This window comes from Phalaenopsis equestris, unplaced genomic scaffold (assembly GCF_001263595.1).
Source record: "Phalaenopsis equestris unplaced genomic scaffold, ASM126359v1 Scaffold000380, whole genome shotgun sequence".
NCBI lineage: Eukaryota > Viridiplantae > Streptophyta > Magnoliopsida > Asparagales > Orchidaceae > Phalaenopsis > Phalaenopsis equestris.
This window is the reverse complement of record NW_018164822.1, coordinates 96869-124304: the sequence shown is the minus strand read 5'-3', so window position 1 is coordinate 124304 and position 27436 is coordinate 96869. Positions and strand designations below refer to the sequence as shown.

The 27436-nt window shown below is 33.7% G+C and overlaps 1 protein-coding gene across 3 annotated transcripts in view; it reads left to right on the top strand.

Moving 5' to 3' along the window:
- The window catches only part of LOC110026576 (transcription factor GAMYB-like), a 41097-nt gene extending 18417 nt beyond the window's left edge, over window positions 1-22680 (top strand). For all 3 annotated transcript variants that reach the window (XM_020727557.1, XM_020727558.1, XM_020727559.1), the window contains exons 2-4: window positions 10133-10512; window positions 21069-22056; window positions 22122-22680. In XM_020727557.1, the coding sequence (XP_020583216.1) occupies window positions 10144-10512; window positions 21069-22056; window positions 22122-22381 (1617 nt within the window). In that variant the 5' untranslated portion in view covers window positions 10133-10143 and the 3' untranslated portion in view covers window positions 22382-22680. The remainder of the gene's footprint in view (window positions 1-10132; window positions 10513-21068; window positions 22057-22121) is intronic.
- The last annotated feature ends 4756 nt before the right edge of the window (window positions 22681-27436 follow it).

The following is a 27436-nucleotide window of genomic DNA, read 5'->3' as shown; positions in this document are numbered from 1 at the left end:
GATGCCTTTGACGGGCGAAAAAGGAGGCTTGGGGAAGCTGCGGCTGTTGGAGTTATGGGTAGCTGCAAGCGGATGGGAGAGAGAGCTGGGAAGCGCTGGGCTGCGACCTAAATGAGAGAATTTATTCTGGTAGAAGAAGATGATGGTAGTGCATATAGTTTGGCTGTGTTTTTTCGAGAAAAGCCAATCAATATAGCTTTAGAGGTAAAAAAATGTTCCTTTTCTTTTGTTTTGATTGGTTGGAAGGGGCATGGAGGTATGAACCAAAAAAATGCTTAAGTGGTGGCTTGATAGTGAAGATATTGAGGACATATTTATTTATTTATTTATTTATTTATTTATTTATTAATTATTTTCTAAACCTCTCAAATTATTTGTCGTTAACTCATGTATAAAAGCATGGCAATATGGGTGTCCTTTGTAGATAATTTCTATATTCCAGATGTATTGACGCAGTTCATTTTATGATAGTGTCGTTTGTGAAAACTTTAAAGACAATCAGTACAATTTTAGTCTAAGTTAGGTGTGTTGTGTCGATAGCCTGTCGATTTCATCGTGCATGCTCCTTTCAATTGCAGAAGATTCATACTTAGGAAATTTTGATGTTCCAAATGCGCTTGCACAATTTTTTTTGTGATCTGTGTTTGTTTAATCAACTTCAATGATGGTTTGGGCGATTCCGGTTCAAATTACATGTGTAGTGCTGACAATTCATTGTTTTCGATCATGGACGAATCATTCATAGGTAATTTTGATGCTTCATATGCATTGGTATGGTTCAATTTAGGATCATAAGTTGTTAAGGTGGCTTGTACGATGATTGAAATAAATTAGCTTCAATTTGCGAATATTCACATTCATGCTATTGCCATGTTGATTGATTTATTTTGCAGAGTGAATGAGGTGGTCAAGAAATGTCCCTTAACAAATATGGCGTGCACCTAAGGTGGAACATATTTGTTGCAAGCTATTTAACAAAGTAGATCTCTAAGAGCTTGTTTGAATGTCACGTTGAGGATTTCGACTTTGCAAACCTCCAATAATGCTATGACATGTAGATGCAAAGTTTTGGTTGAACTTTGATCTGCAAACTTGTGTTATTGTAGATTGTTCCTTGATAGATAATGCGTTCTGACTGTGAGAAATATGTGTTGTATTTGAGTGGAGGATCTTAGCCCATAAAACAGGTGTCAGATTGGAGTTTCATTTACTTGACTGCAATTATTTTTTGGGTATAATGAAGGTCGTCATTAGTTTATTAACTTGTGCTTGATAATTTGATGATGATAGTTTTGAAATTTGGATTTTCCGCTTTCCTAACTTTAGTTCTAGTGTACATGATGAGGGAATAATCTTGATTTGTCTCAATGAATTTCTTAGAAAACTGAGTAAACATTCTGCCTAATGTTTTCGAATTTGGTGGGCCTGGTTGAAGGAAGCTAGCCAATGAGCTCATCTTTGGGGCCTAATAAGATCGATGGCAATAAGTTGTTGACCCACCCAATACTTGGTGGTTAGATTGACTTATTAATGATAGAATATGTTTGGTTCATCCTTAGGTTTCATATTAAAACTGAGATAACTTCTTTGGTCCTGTGTCTACATTTTGAATTTATTGAAGCACATAGATTCTTTGATCTTCTAGGGCTTTATTGAAGAATAGATTGTTTAAGAGTTTAGCTTCAATATATTTACTTAAGTAATTAACATTCTTATCAGTTTTTATAACCCATAATCATTCACCAGACAAATATGATTCTAAACGTGACCTTTATAGGTTCAAGAGGTAGCTCCTACTATGTAGCATGTTGCCCTCCCCGGTCTTGGTTTCATAAGGTAGCTCCTATGGTGTAGCATTTTTGTTATGTATGACACATAGTTCTCATCTTCAGTCTAATGTATTGCTCTAATACTATTTATAAGAGCTGCAACTATTACCTATCAAGATATTGTTCTCTATGATCTAATGGTGCCATGGTTTTGTTCTATTGGTGTAACTTCTTGTGAGGTTACCCATCATTGGAGTGTTTCTGCTCGAGCGCGCTCAACTTTATAGTTTCTAACCATTACACCAGAAGGCATCTCAATGTTTAATATTTCAACTTCATGCTATTTAAGGGGTTTCATTATCTTCTCCACTTAAGTAACTGACTTCCTTGTGAGTGCTCTAAATCCAGAATCATCGACAAGTTAGATAGGATTCTAGAGGCGACCGCTACTAATTCAAGAGGTGGCTCCCATCATGTAGCACTTTGTTCATCTTTAGTTCAGGGGGTGGCTCCCATGGTATAGTATTTTGTTATGTATGACACTTAGCTCTCATCTTTCGGTTGGTGTAATATTTTGATACAACTTGTAATAACCCCAACTCTAACCCATCGAGATATTGATCACTTTTGGTTACTAGGTTTACATTCTTATGTTTCGTGAAATAGAGATGCGGAGGAGATTTGGATGTGGAGATTTGATATAATTATTCACAGTTGCTTCTAATGTGAGGATAAATTGTTATAGTAATACTAAGACAATTGCTTCTGTAGCAATTTCCTTAACAGTGATTAGGATTTCACAGAGAGTTGTTAAAGAGTGTAGGGAGTAGGTCGCTTGTGCGATGTAAAGAACAATTGATGCAGGTTTTTGTTTGAGCAGGATGTGGAGTTGTGTCTCAGGAGTGGAGCTCAAAATTGGGAGACCAGTCGACTTGCTGGATCGGTTTAGCGCCTCTAGTCCCCTTGGGCTAGGCGGCCCCCTTGGGGTCCTATTTTACCAAAGTAGGCTACTAATTAGAGTTTGTTTTGCTATGAGACACTTGAATATGTTCTTTCCTTGTTGTTGGGACAACTTTGGATTGGTTTTATGTAATAGAGATTGTACTCTCTGGCCATATATAGTTGAAGTGTTGTATCCTCAATCTCTCTCAGATGCTGCATCTATAGTCTGCCCAAATTTAGGAGGTGAACTCTCTCAGACGGAAAAATATCTTTTCTTAACCTACATCCATTGCCTACTTATTTACTGCTTTTGGATTGCTGTCTAGCCTCTGATTGCGTAGGATTTCAATCTTCATCACCTCTTTCTTCCCTATTCCCCACCCAAGAATATCCTATTTCATCTTTTGATCCTTTCACATTATCTAAGAATCAAGATCGGTGTCATTTGGTATCAAAGCCTTAAAACCTAGGCTTTTTTTTTAAAACCGAACCCTAGTCTACTACCTTCACCAAAAGCCATCCCAGTATCCTCCACCCAACTCTCAGCCTTCAACAGACCCTAGATCCAAAATCTTCACCTTTGCCTCATACCTAAAGTGAGGAGATCCACCATGTTGCCAAGGAGAAATCCTTAAAGGGGAGTTCAAAGCCTTACCTTGGAAGAAATGTAAAGTGAAATATTCCAATTGCAACAAAAGCTTACTGATTTTGAAAAAAAGGCAACACGAAGAAGTCACCCACAAGAACATCGATAACCAATCGGGAGGAGAGGATGAGAAAGTCCTTTCCATCAAGATGTCTTAAGCCACAAAGAGCCGGTGCTATATCAATTTTGCATTGAGTATTGGAAGAGAAGAGATTATTTTGGAGTGAAGGTTGATTTATCCGATTGTGAGTACAAAGATGTTTTGCTCAATAGAAGGGTAAAGCTAGCCACCATTAAGTTAAAAAACAATGTCTTCATATGGTGGGAGAATTTGAAGCGTTTGCGCTTGTGTGAGATAAAAAAATAACATCAAGATCTGATCCACGATGAAGGAGATAAGACGAATGTATCTCTCAACGCACTGCATACATGATAGCTTTTTGGAACTCTATGTGCAAGAGGAAGGTTTATTAGTATACGAGTATGTCACTGATTTAAACTTCTTATATAGATGACTGAATTGATGGAGCCAAAGAAAAATATCATAGCTTAGTATTTTGAAGGATTGAGGCAATCTATTAGCTATGTGGTATAGTTGCTATTGGACTTTAATGGATGTTTAGACTCTAGCCCTAAAGGTGGAGAAGCAACACAGTAGCATTAGTGTTCGACCATTGGGTTGGGCAACAACACACCAGTTAGAGTGCCAACGCCCATTTTCTATGAAAAAAATTCAACAAAGGAAGTAAAGAGAACTGCTATTACTAACACCCCCAAGACATTTCCAACTAGGAACTGCTTCAAGTGTTATAGATATGAGCACATTGCATCCAACTACCCAAACAAGAGGGTGATTTTCTTTTCTGAGCAGCTACAGTGAAAGAAGTAGATATCAGAGACTATGAAGAGCAGAGAAATGGAGAGAAATGCTATCTACCCGTAGATGATGGTGAGATGTCTATAATTTGATGAGTTCTTTAGACCAAGGCCCAGGAGAAATCAATAATGGCTTAGACAGAACATCTTTCGTACCTATTGTATTGTGATAGGGAAGGAGTGCAGTCTCATTATGAATTGAGTAGTTGCAAGCACATGTTGTTTACACAAATATTGAACAAGTTGAGCTTATTAGATAGAAGTATTCATAACCATATTATCTAGCTTGATTGAAGAATGGGAAATGAGATCAATATTGTCAAGAGATATTTGGTACAATATTTATTGGAGAAAAGCTACATGATTATTTGTGATGTGATATCGTGTCTATGAATAAATGTAACATTTTGCTGCTGAAAAATTCAATGGTGATGAGTACTCGTATAGAGATGAGAGGTATAATATCTCTTTTTACATTTCTACAAGTTATGAGAGAAGCACCAGTGGGATTAACCTTAGTGAAGTTGGGGGGTAACGAATAGAGGAGCTGATACTTGAGATAGTGTGGCTTTTTTAGAGGAGTTTCAAGAAGTTTAGATTGATAATTTCCCACCTAGATTATGACCCATACAAAGATTCAACATGCTATAAGTCTTTTTCTATGATCAGTACTCTCGGTCGATCAACCTATCAAATGAGTTGAGGAGTTGTAGAAGCTGTTTGAGGATCTAATGACTTGGCTAGTAGTCCATGAGAGCACTTGCATTTGATAGTAGACTAGTAAAAAAAATTATCATTAAATACCGTTTCTCCTTTTTGAGATTGGACAACTTATTGGACCAGATGTGTGTTGTTAGCATCGTTAGCATTTTTTCTAAGATAAATTTGTACATTAGATTATCACTAGATTCAAATATGGCTCGAGTAGGGTTGTGCATTACTTGGTCAAAATCAAATAATCAAACTGAGCTAAGCTTATTTGGTTGATTTGATTCAATTTTAAAATAATAAATTTTTTTGTTGTAAAAATTTTAGCATTTGGGTATCAGTTTTTGTCTTGATTTTAATATTCATTAAACCAAAAAAATTGAAAAATTAAAGAATATTAAGATTATGAAATTAAATTCATTTTAAAATAAAATAAATTGAATATATGGCATGTTTAATTTAGGTTAGTTTAAAATTTTTTAATATTAAAATTTTGTTAGTAGATAAGAAAGAAATGAAATTTTTAATTTTAAAATAGAACCTTAATTTTAATTATTTTTAGGTCAAACTAAATTTTGATTTACTCTAAATCGAGCTAATAAAATTGAATTATATTTCAGTTCGATTTGAATTTGTTTTAGAAAAAGTTTAATCGATTTAATTTTCTAGATTTTGGATTTCAATTTCATTTGGCTTAACTAATTTGCAAATTGATCCATCTATATTAATTAATTGCTTCTAAGCTCGGGGATGTGTAGAAAACCAAGTTTAGCGAGAGTTGGACTGTATGACTAGACGATCATGCCGTTTGGCTTATCTAATTCCTTGAGCTTTTTTATGAGAATGATGAATTATGTTTTTTGAATTTTCATTGAGAAGTTTGTGGTTTTGTATTTTGACAATAAATCAATGTATAATTGTTCCAGAGTATTTGTACCACTTGTGATAGATGTTTGTAGTTTTTCAGATAATGAAATTGTATGGTCGTCCAAAGAAGTGTCATTTTTTGAAGGTGTGTACATGCTTCCTATGATATATAATTTTAGCGGTAGCATTGATATGGACCAAGTGAAGGTCAATAGGAGTGTATAATCTGTTAATATGGTTGGATCATTTGTCAAAGCAAATGTAATTGAAATCCAAAATTCAAAAATCGAACTGACCAAGCTTCTGCTAAAGCAAATCCAAACTGAACCGAATTATAATTTTGTTTTTATCTCCTTGGTTTGGAGCAATCTGAAATTTAGCAATTGGCCTAAAATAAGTAAAACTTTAGGTTTTATATGAAAATTAAAATTTCATTTCTGTTTTCTCATCACTTCACCATCTCTTTAAAATTAAAAGAATTCAAACTAACCTAAAATAAACATGCCTAATGCTTAGTTTAGTTCTTTCTTGATGAATAAATTTTTAATCTTAATATTATTCGGTTTTTTGGTTTTTTTGGTTTAATGAAATATTGAAATTGAACCAAAAACCAAATATTGAAAATCGAATCATCAAAATGACCTTGGTTCGCTTTAATTTTTTTATTTTTACCAAATAATACACACTCCTAAAGGTAATAAACTAACGATTCTCAAATATCTTAAACATAATAACAAAACTAAAATAACATCGCCATATCCTAAATAGGGTAACTAACACAACACTCAACTTCTAAAATAAAAGTACATAAGGATACTCGATATAAGATAACTAACATGAAACTCATATCACAAAACACTCCTTAAACTCTCTAATACCACTTTTGTTACAACTGACCCGACGACTTGGAATGAACAGACGGTCGGATGAGGAAATTTAAAATCTACATTTATTTTCTATCACTAACAGATTATAATCCAAACATAATTTAAAAGAGCTACTAAGGAAAATAGTTTAATTAACAAATAAAAAAAATTATTTTTCTTGTTACTGATCTGGCATTTTGTAAACATTCTTTTAAGTATTAATCTTTTATTTCAAAATTTAGCATTGAAAATATATTAAACACCTTAATGTGTTATCCAAGATAATCCAGTGGAGTAATCACAATTTTAAATTACATTAACCCCAATAAAAGAAGACAATATGTATGCTAGTTTATTCTAATATATTCTAGAAAATCATATAATAATTTATATCATATATTCATGATGCTTGTTCATGGAAGAAATCTAGGATTTTTACATGCATTATCTTTTACTTTACTTTTTGAATTATCTTTTACTTTACTTTTTGAGATGTAATTTCTTAAAACTTTAGTATACTTCTTACTCTTGACTCTTACATCCATCTTAGGTGCACCGTCAAATATAACCTATCACACTCCTTACAGATATTATCTTGTCGGCACAATGATTCATGATCTAAATTATATGAGTTTCCAAAATAAAAAGGTACCTACTCACCCCTAGCCGATACTCTCCCGTCTGTACAATATTTAGTGATCTAAATTTTACAATTATTTGAGTTGGTAGGATGCGTAACTTGACCAATACTCTCTCGTCAACACAACTGTTAGTCATCTAAATCTCACAATTGTCTTAGGTGGTAGGTAAAACAACTACACACTCGAGTACATCGGCATCTTCAACCAGTACCATAAGGGGGTAAATTCATTTTCCTAACATGCAAATACAAACATTTATGTGTACAATAGTTTCATACTTCACAACATACATTATTTTATTATGAGACACATTGTATTTATCAATCAATGAATAAACGCACCTCTACTAAAATCTAAACACATCTACTATATTTAATGTTCTCAACTCATTATTGAATTATGAGGATCTGGATGTTCCGAAAGAAGAAAACGAATTCTTTCCTACTCGTGGAGAGTGACATAAAAATAAACCTTGCGATCTTTTGTGCACGTATGATCCGATCGGGACTAACTCCCGTTCTGTGGAGTCCAATTGCTGAACTTTTCCGTCTATTGGCTGCTGCCAGCCTTTTGGGCCCCCATCTTTTATAATATTATAATTAAAATAGGGTTTTAATTTATGTCTTAATATAAATTTATTGTTTAGAGACTGATGTGGATATTTTGCTTTGATTTATGTTTTTTGAAGTTATTTTTTCTATGTTTTCATTTACTTTGAGTGTTGTAGCCTATTCTTCTTCAAGTGGCAAGGGTGTATCTTGAAGAGAATGCATGGTTGAACCTTCTGACCCCCGCCCAACAATCATGACTTTTGCCCGTCCAATTTCCATCGATTTTACCTTCTCTGTATCTTTTTTTATCCCCACAATGTCTTGCCACTAGATTTGATCTTTAAGCACATTCTAAAAATTCAAAATCAGTTTCATAGATGCAAAGAAGGTTTTGACTATTTTTGATATAAAAGAGGAATCAAGATTGGTTGTTTGAGAGAAGTTAGTTTTTCCCAAGGAAAAAAACTCCTGTTGGAAGAAAGCTTAATGTTGGGACTTCAGTGGGGTGTAAGGTCTATTCACAGAAAAGTGTGTTTTAAGTGGAAAAAAAAAATAGAACTTTATTTTAGTGTTTTTAAAAATAAATTAAAATGTATTTTCAAATAAAACAGGTAAAAAAGGTAAACAAACATATTATTTTGTTATTTTTACTATTTTTGAATGCACAAGTTAAAAAATTAAAATAAAATTGATTCCAAGCAACCACCCCTTAGGGCTTGTTTGGGTTCAATTTTATTTTTTGTTATCATTTTTTTTTTATTTTTATTTTTCCCTTTGTTTTTAAAACTATTTTTATTTAAACTGTTTTTAATATATTTTTATTTTTTATTTATAAAAATAAATAAACATATTTTTGAGAATACTAAAAATATTTTTTTAATTATAAAAATAAATAAACATGATTTGAAATCGTTTAATATAACTTTTGGGTATATTGAGTGCTTTAAAAACAATCATATTTTATTAAAACATACCAAACATGTCTTGTTTCAAAGCACAATATAAAAAAATAAAATAAAAATAAAATAAATAGAAATAAAAAAAACAAAAGTGATCCTAGACAACCCCTTTAGGCCCATTTGACATCATTTATGTTTTCATTTTTACTTTTATTTTTGAATTTATTTGGTTGGTATAATTTATATATGTTTTTTTTAAACAAATCAGCTTATTTTTAAAATACTCATAACACCAATAAGATGTTTTGCATTTTTAAAAACAACTACCACGACCAATTATATTTTAATTCAAATCAAAACATAAACAAAATAAAATAAAAATAAAAATAAAAGCATAAAATTAAAATGACCCCAAATGGGGCCTTAGTGGCTGTTAGGGATCACTTTTAGTTTTAGTTTTTTATTTTTTAGTTTCATCTTATTTTGTTTATGTTTTTACTTAAAATGGGCTGTGTTTTGTAAGTTATAAAAAGTTGAGTTGTTTTTAAAAACACTGAAAATAACTTCTAAATATTTTGAGAATTTTAAAAAATAAGTGAATTTATTTTTGAAGATAAAAAATTAAAAAAAAAATTCTAAGAATACTCTAAACAATCATGTTTTTAAAATGAATCTAAAAACAAAACAAAATATAAAATTCAAAAGTGATCCGTGACAAGCTCTTAGTTTTTCCATCATTTTGTTTCATTATTCTTACATGGTATTTTTGCATATCTTGTAGAAATTTAATTTGTTAGATTTTTTTCTATTAAACTTCATTTATGTTGATGTTATCCGTATTTGTGGAACAGTGATATGAACTTCAGAATTTGCACTAGTTTACCAAATTCTAATAATTTTGTGGTAGCTTTTTATACTAAGAATTGATTTATGTATTTTGTTTATACACATTTTCGTTCTTTCTCCTTGTATTTTTTCCTTTCCCTAACAAGCCTCTTGTTTCCTATTTCCCCGAATTTTACCTGTTTTTGTGTACCTCATCTGAGATTGTGCTTTTAGGTCGACTAAATACATTTAATTTAATTGTTATGGATTGTATGCTCTTAGTAGATATTTTCATTCACAGAGCAGTGGAAGTTTTAGAGTTAGAATGGATTCCATTTTGATTGACATGGATTAAAATTTAGGAGATGGATCATTTTATGTTTTCTGCTTTTATTTGAAACTTATCTTGCATTTGATGTGATATGCTATCAAATGAATGTACTTGCAGTTCTTTTTTTTTTGTTAAAATTTCATTGGAGTTGCATGTTATATTTTTCTCTCTTCATTTATTTGTTAATAGAAGTGTATCTATGTTATGTTAGATTCCCAAAACATGAGCTGTTCAGAAAACGATGGCGACAACTTAGTGCTGTCAAAGGAACAGGTCGAGTCATCATCTACTGACGAAGGCAGCTGTAGTGGATCATCGGCAGGAGGAGGAGGGGTTACTTTGAAGAAGGGACCTTGGACAACTGCAGAAGATGCACTTTTGATCTCGTATGTCCGGAAACATGGGGAGGGAAATTGGAATGCCGTTCAAAGACACTCTGGACTTCTTAGGTGTGGGAAGAGTTGCCGACTGCGATGGGCTAATCATCTCAGGCCACATTTGAAAAAAGGAGCCTTTAGTCCAGAGGAGGAGCAGCTTATTATTCAAATGCATTCTAAAATGGGAAACAGATGGGCTCGGATGGCTGCACTTGTAAGCATCGTTTTCATGAATTAAGCGATAATTTCTTGGAAGATTTACTTACATACCACCCAATTCCTACATATTTGCTTATCCACACCTAAATTTTAATTTTTACATACATTCCACCTTACCTATACATGAAAAGGTGTAATCCACTTTTTGAAAGTTAAAATGACGGTATTTTTTATGTGATATGAAAGATTTGGATGGTTTAAATATAGAAAGTAAAGTTTAGGTGTTATACATGTATATACATAGGAATTGGGTGGTATGGATGTAAATGCCCTTAACTTCTTTTATCTTTCGTTCACTTTTGAAGATAGCTTGTTCGATGGATGATTAGCCTCTTTCCTACCTCTATTCTTACATGCTATAGTTTATGTTTACAATATTTACAGAATGTTCTTCATCTTTTATGCATTCTAAAGAATCTGCTTCATAATTGCCTTGTAACCTATGATAGTTGGTAGTGGCGATCATGCCCCTATCGTATTCATGTTCAGCTTTGCATTTTTAAGACTTCAATTATGTGAGTGGGTGGATTTGGTCTTTATTTTCAGCAATGCCAAGTTTATGTGCTTTGCCATTGTACAAAGTGAAGTATTTTATGAATTTTATCGGTAGCTACTAATTTACTAGAATCTTGAGAAAATAACTCCATTAACATTGGCCCCATTTAATATTTATACTTAGATGGTTAAAGAAGATTTAAATGGGGCTTTCGTTCGAGTCTGGTAGGCTATTCTTAATCATGTATGTTTAGAAAGTGAAAGTTTAACCTGTTTTCTTTCTTGATGGATATATGCAGAAACTGCAAGGCTTCGTCGTTTATATAGTTAATGGTTTTTACCACGGCATCCATGGTCCGTCTTTTTAACTCACATTGTACTTATCTATTGCAATGTCCATTTTGGTGCTGAATTAAGGCAGCTTAGAACGAGTAATGCAAGTACTGATAGTGTTTTGTCATATTATTCACAAAATTTAAGTGATTGACTTCGACTTGGCTATATTAATACATCCATGGTTTACATGAATTATCTAAACAAGGCAGCCTGGACTAGAGTATGCGGGTTGGTTTAATGAAGTAGTTATTCATTAGTAACTGGCAAGTGCAATTGACATTTTTTTTGGCATGCGTTATTAAGTCCGATAAATGGGACAAGGATAAGATAGAAGTAAATAGATAGGAACCTTTAATAACCGATTTAGATAGAGATGCCCGACCATTTATTTAATCTTGCTATTTTCTGGGTGATAGGACATCTGCAATTGTATTTGTAAGGAATGATTACACCCATTGGATGTTAACTTAAAAAGTAGAAATTAAAGTGTTGTTTTAGTTGGGCTTTATGCTTTTATTATAACCTAAAAAAAGTAGCACGTGTGTTTTTATCCTTTTGCATCTGGCACACCTATGGTACAATAATATTCTAACTGGTAGGCTGTTTCATTTAGGCATAGTTGCGGATATCTTGCATTTGTTGCAATTCATTGACTTTATGATTAGAAGGATGCATGCCCTAATTTGACATCAGAGGGAGTATTGGCTTTAGAAGTGTCATAATCAATGAATATTTTGCGAAGAACTTATCCGTGAAGGGATGATAGCCGTTCTAGCTTCAGTTTAGTCTGTTAGCGGTCTTTAAAATAAAAAAAAAAAGTTTATCGTCAAAATATGTTGGTTATTATCGAATTGTTTTAGTGATCACTTATGAGACATAACACTGTTCAGCCCTCAATGACTATGCCTATGTTTGATTCCTAGACTTGCATTTGAGCACTTCTTTAATATCACAGAACTAGGAGCTTGTGCTCCATAGTCCTTAATAGATGGAAACCAATTTACTTATCACATTCCCACTTTCGATTTGTCAAGAAATATGAAGAGCATGAAGAATTTACATCCCAAAACACAATATTTTAGTGAAACCTGAAATTTTATATTACAGTTCAATGTTTATTTTCATTTAGATGCCTTAAGGGTCCTATTTGTTGCCCACGTATGACCCAAAATAAGAAAGTTCTCTAAATACTTTTAGATTTAGTCCAACATATTTAGATTCCATTAAAGACAACAAATTTTTAAAATTAAAATTACTAATTTAAAATTTTATTGCATAAGCCAATTTCAAAACTACAGTAGAATTTTTATTGGTAGGAAAACACTAGCAGAGCACTATAGAATGGAGACACATGAAACACATCGTTCCACAAACTGTGGAAGGTCATAAATGGCTCAACTAGATTGTTCAATATAAAGACGATGAATGGTAATTCGGTAGTTGAACATTTGAATAATTTCAACACAGTGACAAATTACTTGTATTCTTTGGGCATCAATTTCAATGACGAGGTTAGGGCACTATTACTTTATCTTCATTGCTAGAAAGTTGGGATGTACCAGCATTGTGGTGAGCAACTTTTCATGTAATATTAAATTAAACTATGATGATATTGTGAGGTTAGTGCTAAATGAAGAAGTGTGTAAAAGGATGAGCAGTGAAACCAAACTCTACATTGAATGTTGAAAACAGAGGAAGAAATCTTGATAAAAACACATGTAGAGAAACATTCAAGTGCAAGAGTGGAAAGTCCAAGTCAATGAGAGAAAAAATGGAGGTGAATGCTAGAAATGCGAGAAAAAATGTTACTTCAAGAAGAACCGCAAAACTCCTAAGGTTGGTGGTGGAGGTACATATAAGAAACTTTCTAAAAATGTCTCCAATAATAAAGTTCGAGGTGACTCCAGTTTTATCCCTAGATAATGTTGAATCTTGGATGGCAGATTCAGGAGTCTCTTTTCATGTGTGCCCTAATAAAGAGGTTTAAAAACTACACTCAGAGTGATCTAGCGAAGATGCATTTGAGAGATAACAATGTCTCGATATTGTGGATATTTTGTTGTCTAATGGAAGAGTCTGTAAGCTCAATAAAGTTAAGACATGTTTCATCTTTAAAGAGAAATTTGATCTCGATGAGCCAGCTTGTAAGGTTAGGACACAAGTGATTCGTGGAAGGTGACCAAAGGGGCAATGGTGATGGCTCGAGGCAACATTCAAGACATTCTTTACCTGATCAATGAGATGTTTAAATCTATTGATGTAGTTAGAATAAAGATTGATACATGTCTTTGGCACACAGTCTTGGTCATGTGAGTGAGAAATATATGAAATCCCTACTTTTTAAGAATCAGTTTCATGGTTTTAAAATTTATAGAGTAGGTTTTTTCTGAATATTGTGTTTATGACACACATATGAAGGTTACTTTTTTTAAAAGTATGTTAAAGGTGAAGTTAAAAAAATTGGAGTTGGCTCAAATTGATGTATGGGGTCCTACTCCAGTTTAGTTGGCTGGAGGTTCCCAATACTTAATTTTATTGATGATCGCACCAGAAAAGTATAGGTGTATTATGTGAAAAACAAATCTGATGTATTTGAAGTGTTTAAGAAGTGGAATATCATGATTGAGAATGTGATGGACTTGAGGTTGAAGTGTCTCAGATCAGATAATTGTGGTGAGTACTGTGATTAGAAGTTCGGGATTTATTGTGCATAAGAAGGGATTAGGCATGAGTTCACTATTCTAAGGACACCATAACAGAATGGTGTGACTGAGTGTATGAATAGAACCATCGCAGAGATTGTCAGATGTATGCGGTTGCATGTATGCTTGCCAAAACAGTTATGGGTAGAAGCGGTAAATATTGCAGCTTATCTGATCAATCGTAGTCCGTCAACACCTTTGAATGTAGGCTTATAGAAGAAGTTTGGAGTGACAGAAAGGTAAATCTATCTCATTTGAAAATCTTTGGCTGTTCAACGTATGTTCATGTTGATGTAGGATCTGGAAACTTAATTTGAAATCAGTTAAGTGCACTTTCATTGGGTATGACTTAGATGAGTTTGACTACAAATTCTGGGATTCTTAGAATATTAAATTCATTAGGAGCAGTGATGTTACTTTCATTGATATGAAAATGTAGAAGGATAGGAACAGAACTTAGAATTATCCATCAGTTACTTCTGAAGACTCTAAGTATGTTGAGAAAAAAGATACCAGCAATAAAAACATGGAGAAAGGATAATTGCTCAATCTGGTGAAGCACAAGAAATTTCTCAGTTACCTGTTACTGAAATCAGAAGATCCAACAAAGTTACACTATCGATACACAATCAATACAGAGATATTCTCCTTCTTTATGCTATATTTTGTTAACTGATAGGGTGAACAAGAGTGTTATGAGAAGTCATCAAGTTGAAGACTCAATGAAGTGGGAGTTTGCCGTTGATGACGAGATGTAGTTGTATTAGCCACTTAAAAAAGGAAAAGAAAAGAAATGTAAGCGGTGGCAAGGATTCGATCAATCGTCATGATGGTCCCGGTTATCTTTAAGCGATTGTTCGTAACAGATAGAGAGAGAGAGAGCAGAGAGGGAGAAATGGAAGGATAAGCAGCGGGTTTCTTTGCGTGCAAAGGTAGGCATCGAAGTCACTGGAGGAAGCAACATACTCATCTGTGCGGCTCAATCCGAGCCCTAGCCAATCGAAATCAAGATGGAAGGAGGAAGAGGTGATGTGTGGTTTACCAACAAACAATTCCTTTCATTCACTCGAGCGTACAAGAATGATAAGGCCTCGAGCGGCTCTGTAGACTATCGCGAGCAGCAAGTGGGAGAAAGAGAAGCTTTGTGCGAGCATACAGATGCTCGACCGTGCCCTAGCCAACCACTGAAGAAGAGAGGAGTAAGGAGGAGAAGAAGAGCAACATCGTTGTCTGGCGACGACTTCTCTATCAAGCATAGAGCAACAACCGACATGGGTATCGTGCGACTTCTCTATCAAGCATAGAGCAACAACCGACATGATATCGTGCGGAGGAGGAGGAGGAGGAAGAGGAAGAGGAAGCAGGGGGAAGAAGATGATCTTGCGTGTAGGGTAGAGTCGAGAGTGAAAGAGGTGGTGTCAAGATGATCTTGCGTGTAGGGTAGAGTCGAGAGTGAAAGAGGTGGTGTCAAGGACTTACAATGCTTATTTGAGTCACGATCGAAGGAATAAGGATCGAAGCAAAGGAAGGAGCAGATGTGTGGATTTGCATGGGTTAGGCCGAACAGTGTTAAGGCTTTATAAACTTTAATTTATTAATTTAATATATTATTAATTAGTAGTTATTAATAGTGAGGTTTAAATAAATCTAGATTCAAGCTATAGAAGTTTGACTTTTGGATTGAGAAAATGACAACGACATCAAAGATTCAAGCTATAGAAGTTTGACTTTTCGATCGAGAAAATGACGACGACAACAAAGAAAGGTTCTGGCGAGTTAAGGCTTTAGCATGTTATGAATTTAATATATATGTCTGACTAATAAAATTTTAATATACTTTTAATTAAATAAGAATTTTGGATATATAATCGGGAGAGGTGATCAAGGAAGGAGCAAACAAACAAATTTAATTGAGGTAAGTTCTACTTACGCCAATTAAATTAAAAGATATATTACTACCTAAAATAGGGTGTAATTGAGAAATATTTCATACTTTTGAGTAAAAACAATAATGAATTTGATAAAATATTATGTTTTACTTTTTTAGACACTAAATAGGGGACATCAAGTGATTACAAGAGTCATCAATAAGGGTCAGGTGTGTGCTTTTACTTTTAAATTATGGTAATAATATTATATTTCATCTAAATCACTTGCATTAGAATGTCATTAGTCAATATAACTTGTTTCTGCATCTAGAATATGATTGTTCTGTCTTATTATTCAATTTGATCGTCTATAAATGAATATGAATGATTTGCATAGTTATACTTATTTACTACACATGCATGTTATAAAATAAAGATATTGGATGATATTTAGAATGTAAATGAAATGATTTATAGTATGCTTGCACGTGCATGCTTAACTATGATGGAGTCACTTCTTCATGGTACTAGCAGAGAAACACTAAGATATTTGTGCGTAAATAAAAAAATGATATTGATATTGATGTGTCTTAATTGACATAATTTTGATACGGTACTTTTGTGACGGATGTATATAAATTAGAAAGATATTGATATGTAAAAGATATAGAAAGATAGTGAATGTATAGAATTGTATTGAGAAATATTATTAGATAGTGCAAATCTTCACACGATCTTAGATTAATTTACATAAAGTTTAACTGACATGCATATTGTTTTTTTTTCGTTGAATTACTATAATTTAGGAGTATGAGTATTCACTATAGCTCTATTTAGTTTACTGTTGCTTTAATTAATTTTTTAAGCTTAATTTAATTGATTAAAAGATGAATAATAGCAGAGAAAATGTGCATAGAAGACGCAGTCAACCAAAAATGAGGTAAATTTAACTGTCTTATTTTAATTCACATTTTTTTATAGTGGCTCTTTCAACCAAAAATGTTTTACCGTTCAACCGTCTATACCGCCATGGTTAATTCTAAGCTCCGAGTCAGGTTATGACAACAGTTACTGAAGTCAATTCAAATATGAGATTTGACATAACTACCAGATGACAAAAAGGCACTAAACAACAAGTGGATCTATAGGGTGAAAGAAGAGTCAGATGGTAGCAGGTGCTGCAAGGTATGACTTGTTGTAAAGTGTTTTCGACAAAAATGAATGAACTATTAGAGATATTTTCTCAAGTAATAAAGATGACAACTATCAAAGTTGTGTTGAGCTTGGTACGAGACAAAAATCTACATATGGAGCAAGATGAACGTTAAGACAGTTTTCTTGTATGGTGACTTGGAATAAAAGTTGTATATGGTGCAACCATAGGGATATAAAGTTTCATGAAAAACAAATATGATCTATCGATTAAAGAAAAGCCTTTATGGTTTGAAGCAGACCCTAAGACAGTTCTATACGAGGTTTGACAGGTTTATTCGAAACAATGGTTACATGAAGTGTCAAGCAGATTATTGCTGTTTCATAAAAAAATTATGATAATTTCTATATCGTGCTTGTATTATATGTGGATGACATGTTGATTGCAAGGGTATATATGCAGAATATCTGGGACTTGAAGAAACAATTATCAAACGAGTTTGAGATGAAAGATTTAGGTTCAACCAAGATGATCCTTAGTATGAGAATCAACAGGGACAAGAGTACGGGTATTATAAAGTCGTCTTGGGCAAAAAATATTGAAGAGGTCCTACACAGGTTCAACATGAGTGTGATAAAATCAACTTGTACCTCCTTAGGTAGTCAATCACTTTAAACTATCTAAAGAACTATCCTTAGGTATTCAATCACTTTAAACTATCTAAAAAACTATCGCCCAAATCTGAAGTAGAGCAAACACAGAAGAAAAAAACTCCATACACTTCAGCGCTCGGAACTTTAATGTATGTGATGATATGTACAAGTCCAAATGTTACACATGTAGTGGGAGTGATCAACATGTACATAAAGATAATACAGGGAACATCACTAGAAGACGGTGAAGTGAATGCTTAGATACTTGAAAGGAGCAGGCAAGAATATACTTTGTTTCAAAGGTGCGTGAATAATCTATAATGGTATGTAAATTCAAATCTAGTGGGGTTCTGAATGCAGTAAACTCCAAGTGGGGTTCTGAATGCAGTATACCTCTCATCTTTAGGAGCCATTTTGATTTGATTATAGCCCGAAGATCCATTCATGAAGGAGAAAATTGCATGTGAAGGTATGGGTAAAAGAAATTCATCCTTAGGACAGACTTTCTTGAGATCTCTGAAGTCTATGCACATGCGAATATGTTTTTTTTTTCTTAGTTGATATAACATTGACTAACCAGGAGGAATACTTTTCTTCTCAAATAAAGGCAGTCTCAATCAACTTCTTCACTTCCATGATTGCTTGTTGTTCAATCTTCATTCTCATTTGTCAATGGGCTTGCTTAACCGATATGACATCAGGTTGTATTTCCAATTTATGAACGGCCACCTTGGGAGCTAGTCCTGGCATCTTATCATATCTTCAGGAAAAAGTCTTTAGACTCTACAAGTAACTTTCCAAGCTCATTAGTCTCTTGTTCATTTAAAATTAAACTTATAAAAGTTAGCTTAGGGTTGTCTAAAGTTCTCAAATTTATCTTTTTTAAGTCTTTAATATGTGACTTCTTCTTCTTCTTCAGGAGGTGCATTCCCAACTGAAAGGTCATACAGATCATCTGAAATTTCTAAACAAAAATCATTATTGAAATGATTAGATTATGAAAAGATTTTACCAGGATTCAATTAGTGAGTGGTGACCATGCGATATTTCTTATCATCACTGGTCCTATAGTGATAAACCCTACACAAGCTCTTGACCTGACTCCTCAGCATTCGATTTCCCAAAGATTTTTAAAGGACTATGTTTGTGATATTAGACCCTATCTTGCTAATATAGTAACACAGAACGAGTACCAATCAAAAAATGGTTATATTAATTAATTTGAATTGTCGTTACTTCTTCTTCTCTCACTCTCTATTTTGTCTTGTTCGATTCGAAAGAGGCGTTTGACTCTTAAGAGGTGGGAATTGTCGGAGACGGATACTTCCCATGCAAAAAAAAAAAAAAAAATTATTATTATTTATTTATTTATAAACACAACTATTACAATTTTCCCTCATAAAAATTGCATCCTCAAAATTTATGAACTTCACGTCACCTAATTATGATATAGATAAAACATAAAGCAATAACAAAGATCTATTTCTTGTTAAGTGATAACTAAAACATATATGATAAATCCAACATCTAAGATAACGTTATTCAATTAAACAATCCCCAAATATCTAAATCATAATATGACTAACACAACACATGATAACTAGAACAACACCCATTAGACAAATCATCTATCAAACTCTATGCATCAGCATTATTGAGTTTGAACTAGCTTAGGGTCGATTCAGACAAATCATCTATCAAACTCTATGCATCAGCATTTGTGGGGATAGGTTTTTCAGGTTCTTGCTGAGTTAAAGAATGGCATTTGTGGCGACAAATGCATCAGCATTTGTGGCTCCTCATAGAACGACGTCACAGCCATGTACGAGCCGCTTATTCCTTCTGTTGCCGCTGCTTCTTCTTTTCCTTTTCTCACTTTCTTTCGTCTCATTCGATTTGAAAGAGAAGTTCGACTCTTAAGAAGAGGGACCTGTTGGAGACGGATGCTTTTCTTCGAAATGACCCAATCAAAAGTTTATTATTATTATTATTTATTCATTTTTAAACACACTTATTATAATTATAACTCGACCCGAATGCTACATTTTTTAGTTTAGAGTCCAGGTGAAACCCAACATTATTGAGTTTGAACTAGCTTAGGGTCGATTTGGGATTCTTTTTCCCTATGCCTGTGTAGGTATGTAACATATCGCTGCCAATATATTTCACTATGACATGACATTTTTTATGCTTAGCATATTTTCATAATTAAATGTAATTCTTTTGCAAGTATACTAAATAACTGTATGTACAAATGAGTGACTTACAGGTATCAGATCCTTTCTTTTAAGAGTATCGTCAATTAACAAAGCATTTATACAATTAAAAGGCACTACTTGCAAGTTTGTATTAACCAAAATTTTAGTTGACTCTTTATCCATGAATAAAACTGTAATTATACATTTCATAATACGAAAAATTTCATACTGTGCATTTCCAAACTTTAATCTATTATATGTATTTATGTATAAATATACATGCAAAATATTGAAAAAAATTATTTTTTATATTAAAATTTATAAATCGTTCCCGTGACGATTCTTCTATTGAAAAAGTCCACCATCCCACCCCCCGAAATATCTTTTGTAAACAAGCATAAAATCATTATTCAGAAAAGCATAAAAACCTACAATCTCGAAGGAAAATTGATTTATAGGAAAAAATCCCAAAAATCTAAATTTAGATTTTAAAAAAAATCAACTTTCGTACCTTCCCACTTTCTTGATCTTCCTTCCCTTGCTCCTAGTCTCTTCTTCTCCTTCTCTCCTCTCCTTCCTTCCCTTCTCTTCTCAGATTTCTCTTCCCAGCTCTCTCTTTCCTCTTTACCGAATCTCACGGGGTGGGTAATATATGCAGGTTAATTACTTAACTTTTATATATAAATATATATCAGTTAAATTATCACAGCCCTTAAATTTTAAATCATTTGTTGCATGTGCGGTAAAATGGAAAAACTAAAAATTTTACTGGAAGCTACGCTAAATGGGTAGGTGACCGTAGCTTTAATTTAAAACTTTAGAAAAACTTATCAAAAAGGATACAAATTCAATAATTTTTTCGTTTTTGGAGACTAGTATATAGTTTTATAAATCAAAATGATTGATCTGAAGAATAGAACACAATGAAATGATTTTTAATTTAAGGAAAGTTAAAATTTTAGATATAATTAATTTGCGTACTTGTACCTGTATCTTTTCAAAAAAATTGAGTATTACGTTATCTGCTTCTGCCAGTCTTTTAGTATCGCCGAACGTTGCTACACGCATTTAAGATTTGCATGAATTTACTGTAGGTGTTTTTTCCTTTATTTTTTTTAATCTAAATTGTGCCAAACTGTTGCCCAGCTTCCTGGGCGTACAGATAATGAAATAAAAAACTACTGGAACACCCGCATCAAGAGGCGATCGCGAGCTGGTTTGCCACTATACCCGACTAAGGTCAGCTTTCAAACTTCAAATGATGATCAACCGATTCAGAGTTCCAGTGAGCTCAGCAGTAGTGACCAACAGAACATTGAAGTTTTAACTGAAACTATAAATGGAACTCCAGAATTTAGATATCGTCCTTACAAAGCTAATCCTGCACCAGTATCTTATCCACCACTTTTTCCAGACAATCCTGTTACAGGCATCCCAAGGCATGGTCTTGGTTATTATACTCGCAGCTTCCTAAATTCTGGAGGGAATCATGTCAAGCTGGCCTGGGAATCTGAAACCTGCTCTCCAGTCTACCATCTTCTCCATAGCAGTATGATTCCTGCATTTGAGTTGTCGAATATGAATGCTGAAACAAATCATTTGAACTCCGGGTTAGTTTATCCCTACGACCCCGATCCTGAGTGCAAGAACCTGGCACCTTTCATTTGCTCGGTACCCGGCAACCCTGCCTTATCAAATGGCAACTTATCCTCTTCAAGGCTCCTTCCAGGGGCTGTGAAGATGGAGCTCCCTTCACTCCAATATCCAGAACCTGATTATATTGACTGGAACACGTCTTCTTTGTTTGCATCCTCATCTGATGCAGTTGATACTTACATCCAGTCTCCTGAAAATATCTCAGTGCAGTCCGACTGTGCTTCACCAAGAAACAAAGGTTTATTACAAGATTTGGTTCTGGAATCACAGGCAATAAGCACTGGGAAGAAACAATCATTTGAGACAAGCCTCGATCATGCCGTAGCTTCCATGACGGGAACAACTGCAGTCAAATGGGAAGAAGAGATTAGGGACCCAACCTCCCCCTTTTGTCTATCAGCTGTTTCTCTTTTCAATGAGTGCAACCCAACCATTACAACCACATTTAATGAAAGATCAACTTGTGAAACACCTACGGGTGAGTATTTCTTGCTCTTAATTTCTCCCTGGTACTCGAGTGACCTGTGAATATGTTTTCTGCAGGTTCAGAGGCAACAATGCTGGGTGAGGAACAGGACAAATATGCTCCAAATTTGCCTGATTTCCTGAGACCTGATGTTCTACTGGGATCAGGTTGGTTTATTGGAAATTCTCGAAACACCAGTGAATTTATAGCTGCACCTTCGGGCGAGAGCTTGCGCGAAGAACGTGTACTTCTACCTGCTGGACTATCATCTACGGTTTCACTGGAGTCCTATCCATGGACTAACATGCCTCCAGTCTGCCAAATGTCCGAACATTAGTAACCTTGATTAACCACTGAAAGACACTTATTGTCAGCTATTGGTTAATTAAAATTTGTCTTGACCGTCGACAGTGGATCTTTGAGGTTGTTGTTGCTGTTTGTTTGCAGCTTCATGTATCGTAGGCTGTCATTGCTGCTGCAAGCAACGATGGATGAATGGAAACAAACTATGTTATATGGTTTGTGTATAGTTGATCGTTTTCTTTGGTTTACATCTTCCTGTTTTCCTTTTGGTGAATAAGTGTCATACGCTTAAATCTTTCTTAGTTGGGTATCTAATACTCTTTATCTTATAAAGATGTGGCAACTTATGAGATTTATGATTTGGTTGGAACTGCTTTTTTATTCTTTGCATTTTAGATTGTTGTCACTTTTTTTTTTTTGCACCTTTTCAGAAATTTCTGAAAGAACAAGTTTTTTTCTAATAAGCAAATGTGCTAAAAAATAGTTGTCCGGAAATTTCTTCGATTATTTGGAAGGAGAATATTATACTTCTTTAAAAGGCTGTAACCACCACAAACTGGCACTTATTGAAAGCTAAAAGTAGGTTTTGTTGTGTTCCTTGAGATTTGTGTGGCATTATTATAAATGAAGGTATGAAGGTAATTTAGTATTAATTTTTTAAATATATAAAATTTAAAAGTGATACCTGAAATCATCTTCTTTTTTCTTATTCAGTTCAGTATATGTGCTTCTGCTGCCTTGTCTAATTTTCCTGTAAGAAAACTTAATTTTGTTAGGCATTTCTCCTTTTGCTTCACAAAACTTTTGGTTTCTTCTATATACTTTCTTCGTCTCATTGTATGTCAATCTTTTGAGTAAATTGTCTGAATGCTTTTTTTCTCGGCTTTCATTCTAATAAATAATAGTCCATACAATCTATTTTAGGCAGTCTAATAATATATAATAATTTGTACAATCGATTTTAGGTAACTTAATAATACATATTCCTAATCTAAATATTCAGTTATAAAAAAGAATATGTAAAATTAAATTAATAAATTTAATTCAGTAAATAAAAAAAAATCTTAGTTCTGCCCGATTTCAATTACTTTTGATTGATATTGTGCTGCTAACCTTAGTAGAATAATCTCAATTTCAAAGTTATTTAGTAATATATAAGAAAAGTTAAGTTATTTCTGGAGGACGCTCCTTCATCTATCATTTAACTAGGTGAATTTTCAAATGAAGTTTATTTATTGATGTTTAGAATGATAGTTATCACTTAACTTTATGATCTGCTTTTGATTAGTCTATTTCTAATACATTGTTAATGATTTCAATAATAGATGGGCTAATGTTTAATGTGTATATATTATATTAAAAGATGCTAACAGATGGTATTAAAAATCACTGTAAGAAGTACGGCTGTCAAAACGGCTCGTTGTTCGCAAACAACTCGTGTTCGGCTCGTTTTGGCTCAAGTTTATATATATATTAAGTAGTATTTTAAAAAATTCTAATTGACTACAAGGCTACAAAGATTTATGATCAATTAAAATATTGATTAAGAAAATAGAATAAAAATTATTAAATTAGATTCAAATGATGTTTTAATATAAATAATAATTTTTAACTCTTGCTCAAACCCTTATTGTCTTATGGCTACACGATTAGGGTTGTTAAAATGACTCTTTGTTAGTGAACAGCTCGTGTTCGGCTCGTTAAGCAAACAAGCTGAACACGAACACACTTTTTGAGCTCAAAATATAAACTAGTTACACCCCTAGTAAGAAGTCACTAAAATTGAAAACATTAAAAAGCTGATAACTTTATGTACTTCAGCACTTGCAGATTAAAAAGTTATGTTTATATATACTTGTAAAGGAAATTGTTAAATCCAAAGTTGTCCGGTGATACATGCCTAAGGTAGAGAGAGAGAGAGAGAGAGAGAGAGAGGACGCTGCGACTGCCCCCCAGCGGGGCAAAGTGGGGGTGTTCCTCGAGTTCTTGGACATATTCCATATATTAAAAAATTATTTACAAAGAAGAATAGAGTCAAAATGACATGAGTCTTCTTATACATAAAAGATCTTCTATTTATAGATTATAAATATAAAAGTATATGCATGACCTTGAGAATTATTTTCATTGGCACATCTTCACAACTCTGGCATCATTGGCACATCTTCACAACTCTGGCACCCTTTCACATATTAGACACATTTTCATCTTACAATGCACTTTTTGGTCATACTCAAATGCCCCAAAGTTTATTAATTCTTAGAAGTGAAGTTGCAATAAGAATGAGAGACTATAAATATGTCAAAAATACAATCATAATAATGCACCAATTATACTTCCTTAATTTTGGCGTCTCTCAAAGCTTTGTTTTTTTGGTCCCGAATTGCTCTCCTGAGGCCTTACTTGGACGATTTTTTTAATTTGCCACTTAGTCAACACATATAAAGAAGTGTTGATAATTTATTCAACAAATAGATAAAGCTCTCGATAAGTTTTTACCTTTGCTTATTTTGTTTCTTACAATTACGACACAATTTGATTGCGACAATTGAACGTTTTGAGCTGGTTGATGATTCAGATCTTCAGAAAGACCATTAGTCATTTTTTTATGTATTTTAGTTCGGTGTCTACTTGGCTCAAGTATTACAAAGCCCGTGTTTTGTTTGCTCGGTCAGTTCATCACCTCAGTCAAACCTCACTTTTCTCTAGGTCTTACATGAGTCATTGTTGGGAAGATTTGTGTTGTACTCTTTGCAGAGCTTGTCGCTACTGAGCGAAGAACAACCTCCAGAGCTTTTACCTGCTTTGAGTTTAGAGACATGATTTTTATGTTTGGCATTGAGGGTCGATAGTTTGCTCATTCAAGAGATAAGACTTTTGTTTGCTTTGTTGGATTCTAATTCTCTGAGTGTTGCATGTGAACTCTTCGAGTGCCCTCAGTGTCAGCCGAACCTAAGTAAACATTATTAAAAGTATTAACATATATATTTTAGAGAAAAGTAAAATAAAATAATATAAGATTGTTGGATACCCAGTTTATTTCGGTCGCCAAGATTTTTTATCGTCTTGAATTGTCGATTACCGGAATTTTCGGTCGTCTACTTTATTTTTGTCGTCATGGGGAATTGTCAGTCGCTAAAATTTTTGTTCATCGAAATTTTTTAATCGTCTAGAATTGTCCATCGCTGAAATTTTTGGTCATTAGAATTTGTTGGTCACCCAGAATTGTCAGTTGCCAAAAATTTTGGTCGTCGAAATTTTTTGGTAGCTCGAAATTGTCGATCGCCATAATTTTTTGGTCATTCGATGAAGAGTTTTGGCCATCATCCATCCGCAGGAAGAAGTTTGTCAGCATTCAAATGAGGAATTTTGCCACTGTTAGCATGAAGAAGTTTGTTTTCATCCGTTCGCGGGAAGAAATTTGTCGGAGTTCAAGTGAAGAACTTTGGCTGCATCAACGTGAATAAGTCTGTCGTTGTCCGTTTATCCTTTAACAACCATAAAAACTGCATGTGCTTTCCATTCTTCAATAGCTGATTTTTTCGATCACATCTTGTCAATTGGCAGATGTGTCGGTCGACAGAGTTATTTTCACTGGACAAAAATTTTCGGTCAGCAGGATGTTGCAGATTTTGGCCGGTCGGATTTTCTGCAACTCACTGGGATTTTCAGCGATTGGTGAAGCTTTCGACAACTTCCCCAGTAGGTGACGTGAATTGTAGCGATGACTTGGATTTCAGTCAGTTTGGAAGATTTCATATTGTCTGGAACTTGTTCTGTGGAACTTGCCGACGACCTGAAATTTAGGGTCAGCTAGACACTTTCGGCTGGTGAAATTTGGATGTGGGTCGACCGACGGGAGTTGCACGCAAGTCATTGTGATCGTCTGGATTTAATGTCACATTTTTTTCCCTTGTGTGATCTCTATTAGGAGTGTTTGTGGAAAAATTTTCCTCGGTGTTCCTCATCTTGTTAAAGCAAGTCCGTGCTCGCGGCACCATATGTTCAATCCATAATTGTCTGGTGGTACATGTCCAAGGTGTAAAGCATTAGAACTGTGTGTGTGTGAGAGAGAGAGAGAGAGAATGTGACGAGGCAACTACCCCCAGCGGGGCAAAGTGGGGGGTGTTCTTGGGACTCTCAAACCCATTTCATATATTAAATAATTATTTACAGGAGAAAGAAAGAGCCAAAATGTCACGAGTCTCCTTATACATAAAAGATCCTATTTATAAATTATAGGATGATAAATATAAAAAAATATGAACCTGCCCTTGGGAGTTATTTTCGTTGGTTGGCACCTCTTCACCCCTGGCACATTTTCCCATATTATGCACATTTTTTTCTTCTCATACACTTTTTGTTCATACATAAGTAAATTCCTTTTTTTCTGACATGAGAAATGAAGTGATATAACTAAAATGGAAATAGTGTTTGAGTGCCCAAATTAACTTTAATTATATTAATACTTAAATATTTCTTTGCTAGCCATTAAAAAAAAAACCTTTCTTAATTTTCTTTTATTTCTCTTGTCATAGGTACTAGTAAGTCCAGTTAGAACAAAATAAATTAAAAAATTTTAAATTAAAGTATTTAATTTTGGGCCAAAATTTAAACCTATTTAAAGTCAATTTTTTTTTAGTTATTATAAAATATGAACTATAATATTCAATGTTTGTTTATAGAATTATATTATATAGGATGCTTTATGCACTCGTGACAATTACGAAAATTACAAGCCCTATCTAATACCCATTTAATGTCATTTCTCAATGACATGTATCAGCCCAAAACTTTAACCATCATAACATTATTCACTTTGGTATAATGGTCTCACAATTTTATCCCATTTGAATAACCTCACTCAATGTCCCATCCTAAGAATGTTGTTGTAAATGTGTGCTTAACTTTAGAGTTTTTCCACAAACACCTCAATGTTCAAGAGTTCAAATTCATTTTAACCACACCCCTACTTCGCTACTAATTGGGATGTTGAGCAAATTGAATCACACCAAGTATAACCATATATATATATATACACTTAATTTTTTTGTGTGATTTAGAAGTTATAATTAAACAATAATTAAAC